This window comes from Rattus norvegicus, chromosome 2 (assembly GCF_021556685.1).
Source record: "Rattus norvegicus strain SHRSP/BbbUtx chromosome 2, alternate assembly SHRSP_T2T, whole genome shotgun sequence".
Classification (NCBI taxonomy): Eukaryota; Metazoa; Chordata; class Mammalia; order Rodentia; family Muridae; genus Rattus; species Rattus norvegicus.
This window is the reverse complement of record NC_141535.1, coordinates 610,001-633,555: the sequence shown is the minus strand read 5'-3', so window position 1 is coordinate 633,555 and position 23,555 is coordinate 610,001. Positions and strand designations below refer to the sequence as shown.

General features: G+C 41.8%; 1 protein-coding gene and 2 pseudogenes across 2 annotated transcripts in view; 2 read left to right on the top strand and 1 right to left on the bottom strand.

Moving 5' to 3' along the window:
• Window positions 1-23,555, bottom strand: part of LOC148006609 (uncharacterized) — a 2,902,548-nt pseudogene that overhangs the window by 2,318,268 nt on the left and 560,725 nt on the right.
• On the top strand, window positions 12,282-16,989 carry LOC148006612 (uncharacterized). Its single transcript, XM_087638931.1, has 3 exons — window positions 12,282-12,414; window positions 13,459-13,591; window positions 15,534-16,989. Exons 2-3 carry the CDS (start codon window positions 13,553-13,555, stop codon window positions 15,864-15,866), a joined length of 372 nt encoding a protein of 123 aa, XP_087495057.1. The 5' UTR covers window positions 12,282-12,414; window positions 13,459-13,552; the 3' UTR covers window positions 15,867-16,989.
• The window catches only part of Eif4g2l1 (eukaryotic translation initiation factor 4, gamma 2 like 1), a 3,078-nt pseudogene continuing 1,683 nt past the window's right edge, over window positions 22,161-23,555 (top strand). The window contains exon 1 of the transcript XR_015672923.1: window positions 22,161-23,555. This exon is cut by the window's right edge and continues 1,683 nt beyond it. The product of XR_015672923.1 is annotated as a eukaryotic translation initiation factor 4, gamma 2 like 1 (transcript).

The window sequence follows — 23,555 nt, the reverse complement described above, 5'->3', positions numbered from 1 at the left end:
TGCATATTCAGGAAGGGAAGAGAGTAGTTCCTGGAAAGGGATTAGTCACAGGCAGGCCAGCATGTCTGTTCTGTTTTGTGATACAGTTTTTCTCTCTAGGAGACAAATTCTATCTGTGAGCATTCATAAACGACCTCAGTGTGGAGGGTAAATTAACTGTTTAGATTCCCACCAGGCACTGTGGCAAATGCCAGGATATTGATTTATGTCTCATTAGAAGGCATTTATTTAGATCCACTCTTGCATGATTTGTATTTCCTTACTCTTTGAAGCTTTGAAGCTGTCCACTTCCAAACTCAAGATGTTTCCCAGCTGCAATACCCTGCTGTGGGATGGGCTGGGGCTCCAGGGTCTCTTCTTACTGATTGGGTTCAGTTTTTAAAATTACATTACTGTGTGGGAGTTGGGGGTTGGAGGCAGCTGGTGGGGAGGTGTCTGGGTCGGAATCCAGTTTGTCAGAGTTTGTGCTCTCCCCCTACCTCATGGATTCTGGGTATAGCTCTAAGCTCTCTAGGTAAGTGGCTTTCCCTGCTAAGTCATTTTTTCAGCCTGGAGTTTTGTCTTCTGTGGTGTGTTTTATTTGCAACCCTAATTTCTATAAGCACCAACTGAGGGCAAGAGTTGAAGCTCTGCTGATAGAACATTGCCTTGCAGACACAAAGCCCAGAGTTTTGACCTTGGTGCCACACAAACAAGGTTTATTATCACTCCTGGTATCCCAGTGTTTGGGAGGTGCAGGCAGGAGGAATAGAAGCTCAAGGTTATCATCAGCTACATGAGACTGTGTCTCAAAAAATGAAAAGAAACCTTAGCAATTGAATACAACAAATCTCAGAAGGGACGAACACTGACCTGATTGGAGAGGAGAGGGTTTATTTGGTTTACTGTCCTGGGTCACACAGTGCATTAGGGGAGCCAAGGCAGGAACTAAAGCAAGACAGGAATTAGAAGGAGGTAGGAACTGGAGCAGAAGCCATGGAGGAACATTATTATTGGCTTGGTTCCTCTGTCTTACTCAGCCTGATTTCTTACAACCAGAGATGGTACCCTAGGGTGGTATCACCCATAGTGAACTGCTCTTCCTCCCACCAATCATTAACCAAGAAGACACCCCTCCCCCAGACTTGCCTTCAGGCCTCTGTGATTGAGGCAATCTCTTCTCAGGTCTGCATCAGGTACTGTCCAGCCAGTACAGCAGAGTATCATGAATACACTTGGGTACAGGTAGTGGCTAGTGGACAGTGCACAGAATGAGATAGAGATAGAGAACTGAAGAAAACCTCAACTCTCTTCATCATTGCAGTAGAAACCTAGACTAGAATGATGAATACTTTCCCCAGTGAACAAAGATCTTGTTATATGATTCAGTGAATCTTAGTACCTCTTTTTAGCCATTCTCTGTTATTCTTGATTGTTGACTTTTGAGGAAATTACATAGTCTGGGATAATTTGAGTTTTGGTATTTTGTGCAATGTCGGCGCCAGCACCAACACAGTACCGAGAATCGGGCTAAAGCCTACGGGATGAAAGAAACACACATACACACACACAGTTTATCGTGTCAAGCCAGAAGAGGAAGAGAGGGAGACGGAGAGGGAGAGAGAGAGAGAGAGAGAGAGAGAGAGAGAGAGAGAGAGAGAGAGGAAGAGCGGAAGGAAGAGTGAGAGTGAGCAAGAAGAGTGAGTGTGAGGAAGAAGAGTGAGAGTGAGGAAGAAGAGTGAGAGACTCCTGTAGCTTTATTCACCACTTATATACCCAAGTCTCCAGGTAGAAAATAACTGGGAAGCACAGTGGGAAACCCTGTCTCCTGACTACCTGGCTCATGACTTCAGTAACAAAAGACCTACCAGGAGACCTGAATTAATTAGGGAGAAATCCCAGAAGACCAGCCTAAATCTCAAGGATAAATGCTGAGGAAGTAAAAGGCAGAAGTAAATTGACCACCACCCAGGTGTGGTCCAGGTGTGTCCGTTCCACATGCATCAGCCGGGCTCAGCAGAGGTCATGCAGTGGAGACACTGGGTGTTTACTACTTGGTCTTTTCTTCCTGTGCCATAAATACATGGGAGAGGCCTCTGTCCAACAATCCCATGACTTCTTAACTGTGGCCATGCAGTTACAAAGCGGTCAGGCCCAAATCCAATATGGCACTACATCTCCCCTGTTACTCTTTTATAAAAGACCATTAGGTGGAAGTAGTGGTCTGAGAGAGATCAGACACGCCTCACAGACTGCCCACCTCGGCCATGGCGAGCCACTCTTGCAGTTAGGACAGCACCCAAATGGCTAGGAATGAACTTATGCTGTAACACACCGTTCTGTGCTATAAGTGTGTGTTTACTGGGGGAGAAATCTGGTTCTACTGGGACATTTTCTGCAGGTTCAGGAGTTGTTTAGAGAAATAGTTCAGGAGGGAAGAAAACACTTTGTGTTTAACAGAGTATAGAGTAATAGTTAGGGTAGGACCGGTGTTGTCAAGTTTGAATCTTGGCCATGCTAAGGCAACTTATTTCAACCTCAGGTCTTTGATTTTCATTTATAAACGTATTGCCAGGATTTGTTATTAGTATATGTTATGTTTTGAGTGCCTGCATTAGTCTGTTCCTCAGAAGACAATTAAGACCATCATTACTAATCTTTAGAGGATTTAAAACATAGCAAACTGGAGGATGGGGGGGGGGAGTGAACAGCTGGGCTGGAAAACAGAGAAACTTAAAACAGAAAGTCTCATTAAAAAGCTTTTGCCTCCTGGCTCCTTTTCTGCTTGATGAAGTTTGATGAGCATTTGTTTTTGTTAAAGCCAAAGGCATGGATTTCTTTTAAACGTTCTAGAACTTTCAAATTCTTCTAACAATCTCCTAAAATATTCAGTGTGAGTTCTTTCTATCTAAAGAGATTTAAAGGCACGAATCAAAAGTTTCCTCAAAGGGATTTTGTGTTACAGATGTGTTTTTGAGTGGCCTTTTGTTGGGGGTTGTATTTTCCTGGCCCGGGAAGAGCACACAGTTATTGGAAAGTGGGTGTATGTACAGTTGTCTGAAACCTGAGGAGCGGGCTATGGCCCAGCACAAAACTGTAAACTGATCTAAAACCTTCAGAGAGTTTTCTTTTGCAATCGGTCATGGTTCTTGAATCGTGAACTTTGTAGATGACAATGTGTCACAGTGTCAAAGGTTGTACGTGGCTGTTTAAGAGCTCAGAAAGGCATGAAATGGAACCAGTCACTGGGAACTGAGGGTAACAGCATAACCCAGGAGGGACATGATCTGTGGTATTTAATCAGCTGCCAAATGTAGTCAATGCTGACATCTAAATGCTAGAATGCTTATGAAAAAGACATTCAGGGGGAGATTGTCCAACTGGAAGCTTTTAAGTCTTAGAGGAGAAAAATACTTTTAAATTTTATTTAAAAAAATATTTATGTGTGTTCATGTGTACAAGTTCATGTGTGGGAAAGCCTAGCCCTTAAGAAAGAATGTTTGGTGAGCTGTGTGAAGCATAGAAACATGTAATTGTTATTATTTATGTTCAGAGGAAACACTGGTGTCCCAGAGGTTTATCCAGCAGCTGTGGGCTTACTCTGGGCAGCTGTTGACATGGGGCTGAGACCTTCTAGTACCAGCTCAAGGTACGAAATGCGCGGCTTCTGGTAGTGGATGGACTTGAGTTCCCCCGCAGCTCTGTTGTGTAGTTTGAAGACAGATGCTGTTTGAACCTTATTTTCTGAATAGAGAGCACCCTTCTCAGTAAGTTTTAACTTCCCCTTTAAGCATATAGGATTTGGTTTCCTGAGTCAGGGAATTAGGATTTTGTTAAAGGCTCAGAAAATTTCTCTTCTTTTTAGTATTGTTTTCATTAGGGTGTGTGTGTGTGTGTGTGTGTGTGTGTGTGTGTGTGTGTGTGTGTGTCTGTGCATGCCTGCCTACCTGCCTGCCTGTGCATATGTATATGTGTTGTATCCACCCCATAGAAATAGGAATAGGAGAGGTGCTCTGAAGTGGCCTCAGGGCAGCTTATGCAGCATGATGGTATAGACAGGTTCCATGATGCCACCCTGAGCAGTGTTTCTTTGTCCTGAGAGCTGGCTGCAGCCCTGCTCATATTGGGAGCTTTCAATTCCAGGCTGCAGTAGGTTTTTGGTTGTCACAGCAGAGAGTATCTACATTCTCACCGCCAGGGAGTAGGACTCCATTTGCAGCGAGAGAGATTCATGGGGAAAGACTGCAGTGCACTTGTTAGTCTCAGTAGATTGAGCAGCTGTGAACTTTCCCTTCACTAAGGCCATCCCTAACTCAAGCCTCGGGAACTGTTCCCTACAGCTTTTACTCTGGACTGAGCTCACCCTCCCTGTTGCCTGCCCTGATCCTCAGCTTCTACCTGGTTCCAGGCAGCTACACACACAGACCAGTTCTTTTAGTCTGGGGCAGGGATTTTGTTGCAGCTTTCAACCTGGAGTAGCAAGCGCTGCTGAGGTGCTGGGGTCCTTGCAGCTGGGAGAACTGAAGTAGAGGAGGAAGGTGCGGCCCAAGGTCGCAAGCTCTGGGCCAGGGTGTGGTGGTCTCACAGGTGGCCATTTCTGAGTACCATCTCCATTGCTGTTTCTCACCCCCTGGCTTCTGATACTCGCAGGCCGCTTCTGACATTCCCATAGCGATGCAGGATGGGGAGGGTTCTGTGGGCAACAAGTAGACACACCACCCAATCCGGATCAGGCGACCCAAGGGTGTCTGTTAGCCCCGCCTTCGCCCTCTCCCCCATGTCCCACCCCCAGACTGCTGCCAAGTTGCTCAAATGGTTCTAGCTGTTGGTGGGGTCCTACAGCTGTGATAGGCTCCCCCTCTCCGGCCCCTCCTCCCCACCCACCTCTCAGGCCCTCCTGGAATAGCTGTCCTCCTCTGGGGCCCTGCACTTGCTCCCAGCCATGGTGGCTAGGCTCACTGCTCTCCTCCTTTACCTAGTTTTCTCCTTCGCCATCCAGGTCCAGACATGTAAGGTGAGTGAGGGCTGGGGCACCCGGGCACCCCAACCTGGTGCCTGGGGGTCACTCTGTGCGTGAGCGACTTTGTCTCTACCTGGCTGGCCTGAGGTGTGGCGTCGGGGTAGGAATAGGGAGACCTGGCTGCTCTGGGCCTAGGGGTGAGGGTCTAAGATTTTCTGGAACTGAACCAACTCTGAATTGAAGATGAGGGATGGGACCTTCTTAGGGCTGGAATGCAAACACTAGGATGTTAAAATCCTAGCCATGTATTAGTGATAACAGCTGTCCCCAGTAGTGTACCTTGGGAAAAACCTTGGAAAAAGCAGTCATTTTGAAAATTGACCGTGAGGACACCTGCAGCAAAAGCATCTGGAGAGCATCCCAGGAGACTCTCTGGCCATTTTCATTGGGAACTCGGAGGGTTAGTAGAGAGACAAAGGGAAATTAGGGTGGGGGCGACTTGGACCTCTTAACAGCATCCTACATGCTTGTGGTGTCTGTCCCTACACTTCTAGAGACTCTGGTCATATTTTGTGGAGGAGGTGGACACAGAAATTGTGCTGATTCAAGGGAAAACGTTTCTTTCACCTTGTGCAACTCAATTTGTAGACCAGGCCTAAGTGGCTTTTGCAGTTCTCTGGTGGAACTTTTGGGATCACTTAAGTATACAATCATATGGTCTGCAAATCATGATATTTTGACTTCTTCCTTTCCAATCTGTATCCCTTTGATCTCCTTTTGTTGTCTGATTGCTCTGGAACTATATTGAACTCTCAAGAACTATATTGAATAAGTAGGGAGAGAGTGGGCAGCCTTATCTAGTCCCTGATTTTAGTGGGATTGCTTCAAGTTGCTCTCCGTTTAGTTTAATACTAGCTACTGGTTTGCTGTATTTGGCTTTTACTATCTTTAGGTATGGGCCTTGAATTCCTGTTCTTTCCAAGAACTTTATCACAAAGGGGTGTTGTATTTTGTCAAAGTCTTTCTCAGCCTCTAATGAAATGATCATGTGGTTTTCATCTTTCAGTTTGTTTATATAGTAGATTACGTTGATGGTTTTTTGTGTGTTAAACCATCCCTGCATCCCTGGGATGAAGCCTACTTGATGATGATGGGTGATTGTTTTGATATGCTCCTGTATTCGGTTTGGAAGAATTTTATTGAGTATTTTCTGTTGATATTCATAAGGGAAATTGGTCTGAAGTTCTCTTTCCTTGTTGGGTCTTTGTATGGTTTAGGAATAAGAGTAATTGTGGCTTCATAGAAGGAATTCGGGAGTGCTCCACCTTTTTCAATTTCATGGAATAGTTTGGGTACTATTGGTATGAGGTCTTCTATGAAGGTCTGATAGAATTCTGCACTGAACCAATCTGGACCTGGGCTCTTGTTCGTTGGGAGACTTTTAATGACTGCTTCAGATTCAATGCAATCCCCATCAAAATTCCAAGCCAATTCTTCATAGAGTTAGACAGAACAACTTGCAAATTCATCCGGAATAACAAAAAAGCCCAGGGTAGCTAAAACTATCCTCAACAATAAAAAGACTTCCGGGGAAATCATTATCCCTGAATTCAAGCAGTATTACAGAGCAATAGTGATAAAAATTGTATGGTATTGGTATAGAGACAGACAGATAGACCAGTAGAATAGAATTGAAGACACAGAAATGAACCCACACACCTATGGTCACTTAATTTTTGACAAAGGAACCAAAGAAAAAAGATAGCATTTTCAGAAAATGGTGCTGTTTCAAATGGAGGTAAGCATGTAGAAGAATGCAGATCTATCCATTCTTATCACCTTGTACAAAGCTTAAGTCCAAGTGGATCAAGGACCTCCACATCAAACCAGATACACTCAAACTTATAGAAGAAGAAGTGGGGAAAAACCTCGAACACATAGGCACTGGAGAAAATTTCCTGAAGAAAACACCAATGACTTATGCTCTAAGATCAAGAATCAACAAATGGGATCTCATAAATCTGCAAAGCTTCTATAAGGCAAAGAACACAGTTGTAAGGACAAAATGGCAACCAACAGATTGGGAAAAGTTCTCAGACTCAGGAAACCCCAACTATGTTGTGGCATTGGAGCGACCTTGTGTCCCAGCTCAAGGCTGGTGTGGTACCTCTGGTTGCCTAGGTGTGCTTGGGGCTTGGGCAGGGAGCATCTCAGTTAGCTCTCTGTACACCCTTTAGACTCATGCTTAATTTCCACCCTGAAGCAGGTTTAGAGTGAAGCCCTAGTTGTTAATATTCAGTGGATGGGGGTGGATTTCCATATCGGGTTACTTTGGTTCTAAGCCAGGAATGGGTTTGTCAATTTGTTACTAAAATTTCCAACCCTAACAGCCCATGTAAAAGATACACAATCCAAATATTTTAATTATAAGTTATGTGCCTAGATTGGGCATATCTAATATAATGCTAACTTATTTCCCAATTCTAAGACACCTTATTACTTCTGGTTTCTCCCATCCACATGATTCTGGTGCATAGTGGCTTCCTTCTCTCTTCTTCCTTCATTCTTTTTCTCCTTCTACTTGCCACTGCCTCCTGAGACTCCAGTCCCACCTTTCCTATCCACTACGCAATCATAGGCTCTAACCTTTTATTGACCTATTAAAGTGGAGAGAAAGTTCACATTGCATCACCTAAGTACATGATGCTCTGCTGGTGGGGTTGGGGCAACCCCTCTTGAGGAACCAATATGAACAACAATATACAAGCAGCATCAAGCCAAACAACTACAGTTTACTCGTAAGATCTCAGTTTTTAGTACAAAATCCTATTGGATTATTATGTTAGTTGTTTAAATGTGTATCTTACTATATTTCTTACACAGCTGTTTTCCAAATGTGGGTTTGTCTGGTGTTCTGTACCAGCATAGAGTATTCATAGTTAATAGTGTACTTTCTTGCCACCAATACATGAATTTTTGTTGGATATGCTAAAGAGTCATAATGGATTTACACAGGAAAGCTAATTGTCAGAATTTTGTTTTGTTTTTGAGTCAGGGTTTTCTGTATAGCCCTGGCTGTCCTGGAACTCACTTTGTAGACCAGGCTGCCTTCAGACTTACACAGATGTGCCTGCCCTCTGTCTCTCAATGCTAGGGTTTAAGTCCTGTGCCGAGCTTGATACTTTTCTTTGTCATATTCTCTCTCTCCCTCTCTCTCTCTCTTTTTTTTTGCCCCAGGCAATGGATTTTATTTGGTCACAGGGTCACAGGCCAGGTATGGCCCCAGCCTTATTTGACCTTCTTCTTTGGGGCTCAGTTTGTTGGACTGGTCGAACTTCTTGTACCTGTAGACTACACTGTGTGCAGGCATGAGTAGCACTTGTGGCAGATCATCTTGTCACAATTGTAATTCTGGACAAGGTGACAAAGGGATGACTCAATGATGCCACTGTGCAGACGCAGCACCAGGTGCAAGGTGGACTCTTTCTGGATGTTGTAGTTGGACAGGGTGTGGCTCTCCTCCAAATGTTTGCCAGCGAATATCAGCTCTGCTGGTAGGTGGGATGCCTTCCTTGTCTCGGATCATTATTGATGGTGTCACTGGACTCAATCTCAAGAGTAATGGTCTTGCCCATTAGGGTCTTCATGAAGATCTGCATGTTGGCATCTGCTACTTGACCACCTTGTTGACGAGAAAGAGTGGTTTGGGGTTTTTGGGTTTTTTTGTTTCTTTGTTTTGTTTTTTCTTTTTATTACTTAGATCATTTTGTTGACTTCTCGGTGTTTGTTGAGGGATGTTATAAAATGCATTTTAAATATATTTACCTAGATATTCAGTGCTTGCTCTGTCTTTTATCTTAACAGGCAGGTGTACTTTGATTTGGGACTGAATAGACTTTTTTTAAATTGTTTCCAGTCTGTGTTCTTCTTTCATTGGCCTTTCATGAGTCAGTTTTTCACAGAATTGGCTGTCACAGTGCACGAAAGATTCGGCCAGAGCTTGAGACAAGAAGAAATGGGTGGCAGTTTTAGGACCTGTACTATCATATTTTGGAACACCAGGGGGATTATTAGAAGTACTATTATTAGAATGTAGTATTATCCTAATAGTTGGGTTATAATAATCCTTATTAACAATCTCTGGTTATTCTAAGTCAGTAATTTTCCTTATGAGATAATATTTGCTTTCATCTCCATAAATATAATAGTAATGTGGCAGAACTAGTAACAGCTAATAATGAAAGAACAATTCCCTGTGTATATAGACTTTGTTTTTTTTATGAACTACTTTTTGAAATATGTCGAATTATAACAGCAGTATTGTCGGTATCAGGAATTGCCTTGAGCAGCGACACCATTTGGTAACTGTTGACATGGAAACAGCCCTACATTCCCAGTATTCCTTTGGTCCAAATCCCAACTCCACATGGGAGTAGTTATGTCATATTCCAAATGAAAGGCAGACTTCTTCTACCCTCATGCTCTCTCTTCTCTTCATTATTTTCTCTTCTTTCTCTCGCCCCTTTCCCTTGTCTTGTTCGCCCATTAAATCTCACCAAGTGGAACTGTGTTAGTTTTTTGTGCTCTATTTGGATGGGTGTGGTGGGTACTTTATTACAACGAGATTTTAATAACAACAAGTATGATAATTTAAGAGCTTGGAAATCAGACTGACTGGAAATAAATTCCAATTTGGGCACTCACCAGCTGTTGAACTTATATTACTAATATAAAAGTTGTGGGTGATAGTAATTTTTCCTTATAGTGTTGTGAGAATTAATCTAACTCCTTGTAAACCTCTTGTGTTTTATTACTTATCAACAACATTGGGTAATAGTAGCCATTGTAATTGTTTCATTAAATAAAATTTGCAGAGTTGTGCAGAATGGAGTTTATCAAAGCTAAATAGGTGAAACTACACATAACTAAATTGTATAATAAGATTTATCTTATAAAATTATACTCTTAAAGGAAGAAGGTTAGAATGTAGAATAGGAAATAATGCTATGCTATTGTTAGAAGTGATTTAACATTCTATCAGAAAACTGAAGAAATGAAAATTCATCTATTAAGGTGGTGTGCAGTCCATAATATATTCTACAGTATGTCAACATTATTCCTAAATGTGATTTTTTAAAGTTGACTAAATATGTTTTTAGTGAGAAGAATTAGTTTGGGTTTGAATGCTCTTTTTTTCCGTTTAGGCAATATGTCAGTATTGAGGGCACCCAGACATCAGACCTCTGGAAGGCATGTTGATACTGTTTTCTTCTTTGTCTCTTGGGTGTAAGAAGTATAACAGATCTTAAAGATCTGTATTCTTGTTTGTTTAAAAAAATTGATACATGAGAGAGAGAGAGAGAGAGGGAGAGAGAGAGAGAGAGAGAGACAGTCTGTGTGTCTGTGTGTGTGTGTGTGTGTGTGTGTGTGTGTGTGTGTGTGTGTGTATCTGAAATGATAGCAATATATTCTTTGGAAAGTATTTTGTTTTTTCTCAATTAAATTTATTCATTTGTTCAAATTGGCTACCCTTTATTATCACAGATATAGTGAAATTAGAATAGTAGTGCTTTAGTGTACGTTGAAATATACAGAGAAGAGTATCTTAAATTGAGGACTCTGTTATCTCACATAGATGAGAGGTTCTGGATATTTTCTATATCTTTTTATTGCTCATTAAGGGGACTTTTCTGCGATACTGTGTCTTCAGACTTTCTCTTCTGTTCAAATAACTCCTCCCTTAATGTAGGTAAACATACTAACTTCTGGGTTTTGGATAATTCTGTATCATTGAGTTGAGTCAACTAGGCAGTTTGTTTTGCAAATGAAATTTCAGGTTTATGTGTGTACTACTTACTCGTATTAGAAGCATTTATTTAGCATTTTTCTTTAGTTCTTTCTGGACAATATAGCTACATTTGCAGTTTCGTTTGAAAGTCAGTTTTTCTCTTATGTGAAAATACTAGAGAATTCTAGATTCCCAACAAGGCTTTATTTTTGTTCTAGGTAGTTTTGACTCAGCTCTGAAAGGGATTTTTTGAATGTAAAGGAATTGATTTTAGGCCAGGGACACCTACCTTCTGGTCTACTGTTCTTTTGTCTGGCTTATGTGGTGAGGCAGGAGAGCTTGTGTGTTATATGTCGCTTTGTTCTGAGCCCCCTGCTCTCTAAACCTATTTATACCTACTTATACCAGAATTACAAAATTCTGATTGTAGTTTTTTGTCTCATTTTCTTCTCCTACAATCTGAACCTGGAATCTGAGTTGCCTGTTTTTCATTGTAAGAAATCAAAGGCCACAGAAAACTGACTCTGCTGCTGTTAGATTGAGTCAGTTCATCAGAGCCATGTTTGGTGGAGCAAGCTTTTAATCCTAGCAGGTGAACCTCTATGAGTTCCCGGCCAGCCTGGTCTACATAGAACACCTTTTCATCCTGATGCTAACCCCCAGCTGGAGTGGCATTATTACCAGAATAAACTGAAAGGAAAAGCAGGTGCACATAAGTTCTTTAAAGCAATAGTCCTCCCATGGATGGCATCTGAATGTTGGTGTTGGTGTTGGTGCGTTAGAAGTAAAAGTAGAATTGGAATAATTAGCTCTTTGAAGGCTTTAAGAATGCTAGTGACTGTAGAGAGAGTATCTTCTGTATTTGTATGGATATATCACCTTTCAGTTAAAAAAATTATGGTCTATAGGAAAGGATAGAATAGAAGGTGGGACATCCAGGAGGCAGAAAGAATTCTGGGATAGAGCCAGGTTGGAGAGATTTGCCCTGGAACATGTGACCAGACAGCCTCGTGGTTCCTGAGCACAGGTAATGAGCCACATGGCAGAATGTTGATTTGAGTAAGTGCACGGAGCCATATTGGATTTGGGCCTAGCCGCTTTTTGACTGCATGGTTCAAAGTGACTAGGTAACTCTGGGCTCTTTGGCCACAGAGACTCACCCCTAAGATGACTGCATTAAGTCTTAAGATTGTTGAATGAAAGCCTCTCCCATGAATTTACGGCACAGGAAGATAACATTCAAGGGATGCCTCAGCTCCCTTAGCAGATGCCTGTTACCTCCTGAATCAACACCCAGTGTCTCCACCGCCTGACGTCATCGTCTACCGCCTGACCTCTTTGCCTCCAGCTATCACTGCCTATACCCTCATCTCCCCCCTCCTTCATATTTCACAAAGGTCACTCCCCCTCCCTGAAAGCCTCAAAAGCTGTAATGTTCATCCCAATAAACGAGACCTTGACAACAGAACTTTTGCTTGGTCTCCTTCTTCTCTTCACCCCCATTTTGGCCCACAGGTAGAAAGCCTCTTCGGGACCCTGAATAACTGGGTCCCCACTGGCGGGGAAAAGTGGCGCCCGAACAGGGACCCGGAAGCGAGGCCGACTACAGGACGACGGAGATAAGAGAGCTGCAGCAGGAATCAAGGACTCTTCAGGCCGCATTGCTAGTGCATTGCTGGAGAGGGAGGTAAGGACCGGTCGAATAATTGTCGTCTAATTGCCATGGGGAAGGTATGGATTTAGGAGGCTTGTTTCATAGGAGAGATCAAGCGCTCACTCAGGGAGAGAGGATTAAGAGTTAAGAAAAAGGATTTAATCAAGTTTTTTTGTTTTATTGATGAAAGGTGTCCCTGGTTAATTTTAAGCAGTGTGGGGCTAGCTTAAGTAAAACTTGTAATAAAAAAGGGACAAGGTAATGGTAAAGTGTTTTTGCATATGCTTTCTTTTAGAGTTATATTTTAGTCTTTGGAACCTGACTAGAGATAGTTTACACCCTAGACATGAGAGAGAATGGGTTTGGGAAAAACAGTCCTCCCGGACTCTCCACGGATGCTTTGGAGAAATAGAAAAACTTTTCGGGGCTCTCCTGGGAACAGAAGAAAGGCAGGAGATGTCCTGCCTCTCTGCTGGCTCCTATTGGAGAAATGCTTATTTCTGGTTCTGGGTTCCATAGGTAGGATATGTGGGTCCCTTTGGGTGGGACACCATCTAGTTTTTTCCCTCTATGTCTATTGTGTTTCCTTAGTGCACCAAGCTATTCATGTCTGTCAGTTTATGTCTGTGATTTTTGTTTCTCGTTGTTTAAATGTTTTATGTTTCGTGTTCAAAAGAAAAAATGGTAAAAACTTTATCTGCCAGTCGTTCACACCTTGACTTGGTTTTACCTCGTTTCAAGAAGAGAACAATAAATAAAAAACAGTTTCAATTGGCTTTTGGAACCTACATCTGTAGCTAGAAGCCTAAGTCTGCTGGACATGTATAGCCACTTCAATTTTGTTTCTGATTGGTTTTAAATGTATAAATATGCTCTACATGCCTTGGTTATGTACTATTGGCTTTTAAGTTATTAGATATGGTTAAAAAGGTGTAACATTGGTAACAGAAAGTTGGCTTAAAATTATAATTAAATGAAGTCATTCTAGATAACATGTGACATGGGCCTGGTTGCCTTGTCACTGTTTGGCCTTAGCCTTAGATTGTAGGATCAAAAACCTCTCCCTGTAATTTACAGCACAAGAAGTTTACATTCATGGAATGTTTTCAGCCACAACAAGAAGCTTCTGGGTCTCCAACAAGGTTTGACCCCTGCTGAGCCCTGCCCTTGCATGTGGAAGCTTTTTGTTCCCAACTGGCAGTCTGGCCAGGTACTTCTCACCTGAGTCAGAATTAGGCTGGCCTTCCTGGTTATTTCCCTAATTTATTCAGGCCCTTTGTTACCGAAGTCTCAGCCAGGGTTCCCCACTGTGCTTCGCAGATACCTGCTAAGTGCTGTACTTTAGATATATAGTTTGGTCCATAAAGAAACCAGAGGCCTTTTCCTCTTCTGGCTTGACAGGAAGAAAAAAAAAAAGAAAAAAAAAATCAAACAGGTAGAGATTGTTACACGACTTACGAAAGATTGATGAGGTTTTAGAACTTGTGAGAGCATTACAGCCAGTTTGCTTACTCCAACTGCCATTTCAAGATAGATTTAGAGGACTGATTTTATACAATTTGTTTACGTCCTGGCCATTGTGAGTTTTCATTTCGTGAGCTTGCTTATAATTTTAGAGAGCCCACAAAGTGATATCATTAAAAATTTTACAAAAGAATGGCTAATAGCCTTATATTATGTAATTTTGTCGCTTCTTCAATGTAAGAAGTTAGAACTTTAAATCTTTAAGTGTATATAGAAATTTTTACTACAAACTTTTGCTCTCTAAATGAGCTTTAATATTTGGGGAGTAGCTGTTAGACTACTCCAGAAAAGAGTATTTAAAACTAATTTTAAGCTACTAAGGATATGTTAGTTGGCTATGTACCTCACCTTACCAGAGGACTTAGGTCTTTGTTTGTTATCCTTATTGGAGATAAAGCTTCAGTTGTGTTAATACAGAATTGTAGGCTACAGTCATGGAAGTATTTTAAAAAGCCAAACAACAGTTAATTGGTTATTACAAAATACTGATATTTGGCCTATTACATATACAAATTTTTCAGGCAAAATTGATAATTTTACTCTTTACATGCTTTTGTATTTCCTATAAATTTGTACATGCAACCCATAGGAAATGAGCTTCCTATATTTATAGGTTTAGGGTTAGAGGTGGTTCATCTAATGAAAAGGCTACATGTATGATTGGATCACTTGTTTATTCTCTTGAGTTTCTGCTGCTTCAGCACAGATTATTAAATTCCTGGCTTTAGCCACTGTTTTTATAATGTTAAAAAAGAAAACAAGCTTTCAATTCATATACTGATAGCCAATGTGCTGCTTGTGGTTTACAATTGATTTCAATTACTTAATGCTTTATTAAAGGCAGGTTTTCTACATAAAATCAGTGAGTGATTTCAGTGTGACTGTCTGACAACTCACTGTCCTTTCAGTGCTCTGGCTCAGACAACTAAACAAAACCATAGACCCAGCTCTTTGAAAATGATAATGGAGTTGATAACACTCCCTCACAAATAGAGGAAGACTCCATTTGCTTAATTTCAACTCCCAGCCTCACCTTGCCGGCTCAGGGATTTCTAGTACAGTATTTATAGGATTTGGCATCTCTAATTAATTCTTATGTTTAGGTAAATAAAGCTGGTGAGGGGCTGGAGAGATGGCTTAGTGGTTAAGAGCACTAAGTACTGTTCCTTTATAGGCCATTTAAGAGCTCAGACTGGATTGCCTAGACCCCTTAACAAGGGAGGACAATGATACCAGACAGATTATAGGCCTTACATAGGAACAGTTAGTCAAAAAATCTCATTCTTTATATATCCAAAACAGTAATGCTGGAGACAATAATTTGGTATAAAAGTCAATTTATAAATACAAGTGCTCAGAGTCCTCAATTTAATCCTCAAGGACTTATCTTAATAAATAATATTTTAACAATATTTTAGTAAATAAAAAGGGGGAGTTATCCCTGTATGCTAAAATATGCTCCTTTTATTTCAATTTTAAAATTTGGATGCCAAGAAACACTCTGAGTTTATGGCACCCTACAACTAAGCATACTTCTGCCAAGGTGAAATAGAAAGATCCACATATTGGCATGATCCTGTTCAGATATTTTATATGGGGAAGAGGGAATCTTTGTGTTTTTTCTACAGGATGCTACAGGAGTGTGCCAGCTGCCCGAGTGGCTGGTGAGACTTACTGATCCTGGGAGCATGAAGATTCAGCTCTCCTGGTTCGGGTCCCTGGAGTCATTCCTGTGTCCTTGGAGGAATATGGAGGATTCCCACTCATCTTTTGTCATCACAGAAATTCTGGCGTTGCTGCAGTCATTGTGTCCCGTCCCACCACAGCCTGCGCTCCGACCCTCTGTGCACTGTTTCTTGGTGGAAGCTGCTGTGGACTGGGGAACTCTGCCCTGGTTTTGCAGATCTCAGACATCGTTCCATTGCCTGCTGGTTGTTCCAGAGAAGAATGACCGATCCTGAACTGAACTGGGAAAGACCTTGGCATTTCTGCTGCTATTGTAGCAGCCATTACTGCTGCAGCCATTGTGTCTGCAGTGTCTGGAGCTACCCTCCCCCAATCTATTGTTAGGCAAGCACAGTGGGTGAACTTTCTGGAGTAGTTGCTAACAATTGGGAATTCTAAATTTTATTACAGGAGAGGCTTGACTAGGTCCTTGGTGGTATGGCCATAGCAGCTGAGGAGAACCAGATGAGGTGCCCACTACTTATCGGGAGAGGCTCAATTTCCACAATCTTTTATATTAATGCCATCTGGCTCCTGCTCCTTTGCCCCTGGGCTCAATCAAGTAAGAGGAATGAGAAGATGATACAATGTAGCTTTCCTCAGTGACGGGCAACTTCCTCTGACCCTTGACCAATCTAGACATGGAGCGTTGAGGGCGACAAGGTGGTCCTATGACAGAGAGGCTGGGGTTTGAGAGGTCGATCCTAAGACAGAGGTGGCTACACCCCGTTTAAACGTGCGGGCCGGTCAAAAGCTCCTCTGCCCAGTTTCTCCCCCAATAACACACACGTATAGCCCAGAATGGTGTGTTACAGCATAAGTTCATTCCTAGCCATTGGGGTGCAGTCCTAACTGCAAGAGTGGCTCACCATGGCCGGGCTGGGCACTCTGTGAGGCATGTCTGATCTCTCTCAGACCACTATTTCCACCTAATGGTTTTTTTAAAAGAAAAATGGGGGAGATGCACGGAGCCATATTGGATTTGGGCCTAGCCGCTTTTTGACTGCATGGTTCAAAGTGACTAGGTAACTCTGGGCTGTTTGGCCACAGAGACTCACCCCTAAGATGACTGCATTAAGTCTTAAGATTGTTGAATGAAAGCTTCTCCCATGAATTTACGGCACAGGAAGATAACATTCAAGGGATGCCTCAGCTCCCTTAGCAGATACCTGTTACCTCCTGAATCAACACCCAGTGTCTCCACCGCCTGACCTCATCGTCTACCGCCTGACCTCTTTGCCTCCAGCTATCACTGCCTATACCCTCATCTCCCCCCCTCCTTCATATTTCACAAAGGTCACTCCCCCTACCTGAAAGCCTTAAAAGCTGTAACGTTCATCCCAATAAACGAGACCTTGACAACAGAACTTTTGCTTGGTCTCCTTCTTCTCTTCACCCCCATTTTGGCCCACAGGTAGAAAGCCTCTTCGGGACCCTGAATAACTGGGTCCCCGCTGGCGGGGATAAGTAAGCAGGTTAGAATTTGTCAGAGAAGAGTCTAGCTCTATGGCCAAGGTATTTGTTAATATATTTTGAGTCTCTGTCTTATTTCTGGAAGCATGGGGCTGGGAGGAAGAACCAGGTCCAAACTTCTACAAGTGACAACATGAATCCAAACAAAATCTAAATCTGAGCAATGACCAGTGTATAGTTTTGGTTTCTGGAACTGGAGGATGATGTTCACCTGGAACTCAATCCCAACTTAGGTTGGGAGTGAAAGCATGATTTTTTCATATTAACTAGATGAGCTATTAGTGATGTGGCTTATGTCACTGTGCAGACACTGAAGTCTATGTTTTTCAGTATTTTTTAGAACTTAAAAGCAGACACCATGGTACCTAACCTCGGCTTTCAGGAGATGACACCAAGAGAACAGAACTTTCAAGGGAAGGCTACAGAGCAGGGAACCCCGACTCAAGGAAGGACACAACCACTTGTAACCAGAGTCTATGTGCCTCATTTGAGTGAGTTGGTTTCTTAGAAAAAATATTTCCCTAACTGTCTTGGAAAATTAGTCTCTTTACAATCACAAGATCTTCATTTGTTTTACTACCCTGCATTATAGTTCCAAAGAAATTGGCAAGTCTTTCCCATTGGTTTCCTTGTAGAATAAATTGTAAAACCACAAATATTAAAAAAAAAATCATTGTTATAGGAACACATTAATGAGAAGAAAGACATATAGCACAGTAGAAAGGATCTAGACTTTGGTTCTATCCCAGTTTCTTCTGTTTCCTGTTTTTGTCAGATTTAAAAAAAAAAAACAATGGTTATTTTCGAAACGACCCTGTTGAGGCAAAACAGAATCTGGTCATCTGGATTTCTTTTCTGAAATTAGTCTTTCTTAGTTGCCATCATCTGCTTACACGGTGCACTAGGAAGGGTGATTGTAGACGCACATTTATAATTCATATGTGTATCAGTTTTTCAAGTTTTTTAGGGTTCTTATTAGCTGTTAAATGTTTTCAGAAAATTTTGAGATTAGTGATTTGTGTCAGTAGATCTTGGGATAACTTCCTGAGCTTGTTGAGTCTTTGTTTCATTGCTTGTGGTCAGTTTCTTCAGCATACTTGTGTACCATGTTGCTTTTTCTTTCTGAATTTCCTACTTTGTATTATTAAATAGATAAAAATTTAAGTTCTAGAAAGCAAGGGATGTGTAACTGAAGGAAGTACACGGTACGTGCCCCATGCTGAACACTAAGAAAATACTTAGTGATCATCTGTCAAAATGAGGGAAAAAAAAGTGTTGTGCATGTTTGGTGGTTTTTCTAAGTTCCTTTGTCGCTCAGTCTGGTGGGTAGACTCCAAGTCAGCTGCTTGTTTTAGTAGTCTGCATCTAGATTTTGACCTGGGTAGGTGCTTATTCTTTGAAAGTAACAGGAAACTAATCTTCTTTTGTCTTGCTTTCCCTCACTGGCTGGCCAAGCATGGTTTGGCAGCAGAATATTTTCTTTGCTTACTTAATTAGCTGCATCTTATTAGCCACTGGATTTTCAAAATATTTAACATCCTTTTATAATTCATATCTTTTTCATTTCTTTTGGATGGGCCACCAGAAGTCAAATATTAGAGGAAATGTTTAAGTTGCACAAAATGAAATATTCTTTTCCTTTAAAAAAGTGGTCATAATACCTTGATACTATATTCTTGTTTTAACTTTATGACATTCATTTTTGTATCTTAAGGTCTTTGACCCATTTGGAGCCTGTAAAAGTATTTGCTAGATATAGAAGGACTAGATTGTCTTTTACTAAATTTACAGCCAAACCTGTGCCTAAAACTCCTTTTCCAATGCCTTTCTTCTACTTTTTTCCAATATCACATTCTCTGAGTCATTATTAGACATTGCACAAAAATTAAACGTAGTAAGAGTCATTTAAGAAGTTAGTATTTTTGACTTCTACACATTAGCTCTATAAAAATTAAGTCTAATATTGACTTGTATTGTTAGATGAAGCATCTTTCGTGTTTTTTGGAAACTGATTTCTTGTTCCTTATATTAAGAAATTAGGCCAATGTAACCAGAGCATTTGATCCATCTGTGACTTCCTTTGTGTGCTATTTCCTGAATCATCTCTTTGATGATTCTGTTTAGAGCTATTTAATCTCTGCACATGTTTCGGGCCTTTTACAAACCCTTCCTGGATTCCGAGGATGCAGATGTTTTCTATCCTTGTAGCAACTTTACTTTTCATTCTACAGGAGCAACAATTTAAATTCTATTAGTCACAGACTGTCTCTCAGCGATTTCTCTTTCACTATCTTGTGTCCTGGTCTTTGATTTCTCCAACTATTCCTCCACATCCTTTCGCCATGTGCTTGTCTAGTTTGCCCTCCAGTGAAGACCGTGTATCTTTGCATTTCCACAAATCTCACATAGAGTAGCTCACTCTGTTTGTGGAGAGGCCCATGTATTCTGCTGCACTTTGGAACAGGTCAGCTAGCCCAGTGAAGAGGAACTCTGGTGTTGCCTCTCAGGCCAGGGCAGTGGGGGTGCATGGCCCACACTCAGTATTCAAAGATGAACTTTGCATAAGTTCCAAGTGAGACTCTTATTTTAAAGTCTTTAAAATATAAAGGTTATGTAACTTCCTTTTAAAGCTTAATTCATGGTTGTAACTTTGGAATATAATATATCATGGCTGTTGTCTTTGTTTAGTGGCATTTTCTGTTGGTTTGTTATTGATGACCCTTAAATTCTTGCAGATTAAATAGTGGACTGTTGTGAAAACACTGGATGATTTGCTCAGTTTCTCTTGAGTTTGTAAGAATGTGACATGTACTTACATTTTACCAGAAGCCATAGCTATGGGTGCTAGGATACGAAAATATCTGTATGGGCTGCGTATTAGGTAAAGATGTTGATGGTTATTGGTCAGATAAGGAAAAGTTATTGGTGGGGTTGGTGTGGTGCTGCTTGTATTTAAATGCTCCCTACATACTGGCTCCCAAGATCTGGAAGCCCTGAGGAGCAGATCCTCAAGTACCCCAAGTGATGCTTTGTAAACTTTGCTTCTTAGTTTAACTCATCAAAAATGGATAGAGTCTGTGATTAGGCAATAGAAGAAGAAAGGTGGGATTGAGGATGGATTGGAGGGTCTCAAGAGAGAGGAGACCAAGGGAGGAGGAAGCCATCATGTGAGGAGATGGACCCTGAGCATATGGCCTGGAAAAACAGCAAGTAACAAGGGACATTATGGCATGGAAATAGGTTAGTATAGCTGTAAACCTGCCCAATTAGGCTTATGACCTGTAAATAAAGTACCTGGATTGTGTGTCTTTTATTTGGACTAGTTAGAGTGTTTAATTCCTTTTATACTTGGTGCCTTTGACCCAGAGATTAAGTCTCATGCTCTACTGAAATGAAGTTAGATATTGTACTGTGTATTTCTGGTGGTGCAATAACTTTGCTGTTTTTCATAGAGCATTGAGGTGTTTCAATATTTGTGAAAAAGAGGCAGTGAGTAGTATTTTTAACTATGTGCTACTGCAGTGTACACAGAATAGCTTTGTCTGAAATTAGCTAAAGTGATAGGTTTGGGTCTTGCTTTACTAACAGTGTTGTTTGTAGCAGAAAAAGTTCTATAAAAACACACATCATACTTAACCATGTATTATCCAGAGACAATGACCAATTTCTTTAATATACTTATCCATTATTAATGGACTTCATTATGGTTCAGGTGCCAGGCACATTTATACATCTGGGTGAGATTGCAAATTTGGTCTGGATATTACAAATGCTGGTAAGCTGTTTTTCTATCGATACTGGAATTATGTTTTGTAAAGCAGTTACTACTGACAAAAATTGAGCCCAGGTTTTTTAGTTGAAGGTCCACTTGTTTCATGACAAGTAGAAAATAATGCTGTTAGACTGTTTTTACCTGTGCGTAAAAGAAAAACTTTAATGTTTAAGATAAAGTGTCATTATAGTATATAAAAATGTTTATATAATGTGCATATATTTGTGTGTGTGTGTGTGTGTGTGTGTGTGTGCGCGCGCGCGCGTGCACGCATGTGTGTATGGATGTAGTGTATAGATGAGATCATCAAGCTACACTGACTTAGTTTCTGATTATGGGAAACAGGAAACCAAACTTTCTAAAAATGATTAGTAAGTTTTTGTTTAATCAAATGGCTGGCAGAAACTTGAAATTTCTTTAACATATTAGCTGTAAGTTCTATAGAAAGTTCTTTTAGGAAAGAAAAAATAACCATTCCAAGAAACTTCTTTTCTGTTTTTTCTATATAGTGAGCTGCATAGTTCTCCTAAGCAAGGAGGTGGACTTCATCCTCCTTACCTCTTTCACCCTTGCCTACCCCAGGGACTGTCTGACAAGGTAACAGAATGGATTACATTTATTAAAACATGATACCGTGGCCAGCAGCGAGCTGGAGCTCTATGGAGGTGGAGGCGGGTACCAGGTAGTGGCTGCAGCAGCTACTCCTCTGAGCTGAGTTTCAAGCCGTCCCTGTCTCCTTTCTCCCCCTTCCCTCCCCCTTTTTTGTTTTCCGTTCCCCTTCCCCCTCCCTTCCCCGTCCCCGACGACCGGATCCAGAGGAGGCAGCTGAGGTAGCAGCTGCTGAGTTCTTGGTGAAGGCTTTTCATTTCTACCATCCCCTCCCCTCCCCACCCCATCCATTAATATTATTCTTTTGAAGATTCTTTGTTGTCAAGCCGCCAAAGTGGAGAGTGCGATTGCAGAAGGGGGTGCTTCTTCGGGCTGAGGAGGAAGTAGGGGTGCACCTCAGCACTATCCCAAGACTGCTGGCAACAGCGAGTTCCTGGGGAAAACCCCAGGGCAAAACGCTCAGAAATGGATTCCTGCAGGAAGCACTAGATGAGATGACAACTCCGCAGCAAACAACTCCGCAAATGAAAAAGAACGACATGATGCAATCTTCAGGAAAGTAAGAGGCATACTAAATAAGCTTACTCCTGAAAAGTTTGACAAGCTATGCCTTGAGCTCCTCAATGTGGGTGTAGAGTCTAAACTCATCCTTAAAGGGGTCATACTGCTGTTTGTGGACAAAGCCCTAGAAGAGCCAAAGTATAGCTCACTGTATGCTCAGCTATGTCTGCGATTGGCAGAAGATGCACCAAACTTTGATGGCCCAGCAGCAGAGGGTCAACCAGGACAGAAGCAAAGCACAACATTCAGACGCCTCTTGATTTCCAAATTGCAAGATGAATTTGAAAACCGAACCAGAAATGTTGATGTCTATGATAAGCGTGAAAATCCCCTCCTCCCTGAGGAGGAGGAACAGAGAGCCATTGCTAAGATCAAGATGCTGGGGAACATCAAATTCATTGGAGAACTTGGCAAGCTTGATCTTATTCATGAATCTATCCTTCATAAGTGCATCAAAACACTTTTGGAAAAGAAGAAGAGAGTCCAACTCAAAGATATGGGAGAGGATTTGGAGTGCCTCTGTCAGATAATGAGGACAGTGGGACCTCGATTAGACCATGAACGAGCCAAGTCCTTAATGGATCAGTACTTTGCCAGAATGTGTTCCTTAATGTTAAGTAAGGAATTGCCAGCCAGGATTCGTTTCCTACTGCAGGATACCGTAGAGTTGCGAGAGCACCATTGGGTTCCTCGCAAGGCTTTTCTTGACAATGGACCAAAGACGATCAATCAAATCCGTCAAGATGCAGTAAAAGATCTAGGAGTGTTTATTCCTGCGCCTATGGCTCAAGGGAGGAATGACTTCTTCCTGGAGGGACCGTCCATGCCGCCAAGGATGAAAATGGATAGGGACCCACTTGGGGGACTCGCTGATATGTTTGGACAAATGCCAGGTTGTGGAATTGGTACTGGTCCAGGAGTTATCCAGGATAGATTTTCACCCACAATGGGACGTCATCGTTCAAATCAGCTCTTCAATGGCCATGGGGGACACATCATGCCTCCCACGCAATCGCAGTTTGGAGAGATGGGGGGCAAGTTTATGAAAAGCCAGGGGCTAAGCCAGCTCTACCATAACCAGAGTCAGGGACTCTTATCCCAGCTGCAAGGACAGTCGAAGGATATGCCACCTCGGTTTTCTAAGAAAGGACAGCTTAATGCAGATGAGATTAGTTTGAGGCCTGCTCAGTCGTTTCTAATGAATAAAAATCAGGTGCCAAAGCTTCAGCCCCAGATAACTATGATTCCTCCCAGTGCACAGCCACCACGCACTCAAACACCACCTCTGGGACAGACACCTCAACTTGGTCTCAAAACTAATCCACCACTTATTCAGGAAAAGCCTGCCAAGACTAGCAAAAAGCCACCACCATCAAAGGAAGAACTACTTAAACTGACCGAAGCTGTTGTAACTGAGTATCTGAACAGTGGAAATGCCAACGACGCTGTCAGTGGTGTGAGAGAAATGAGAGCTCCAAAACACTTTCTTCCTGAGATGTTAAGCAAAGTG

Excerpts from the sequence above, each read along its gene's own strand:
- LOC148006612 (XM_087638931.1), top strand. The coding sequence starts at position 13,553 with ATGTGGAAGCTTTTTGTTCCCAACTGGCAGTCTGGCCAG. Across the intron at positions 13,592-15,533 it reads CCAACTGGCAGTCTGGCCAG|GATGCTACAGGAGTGTGCCA; the intron begins GTACTTCTCACC and ends TTTTTTCTACAG.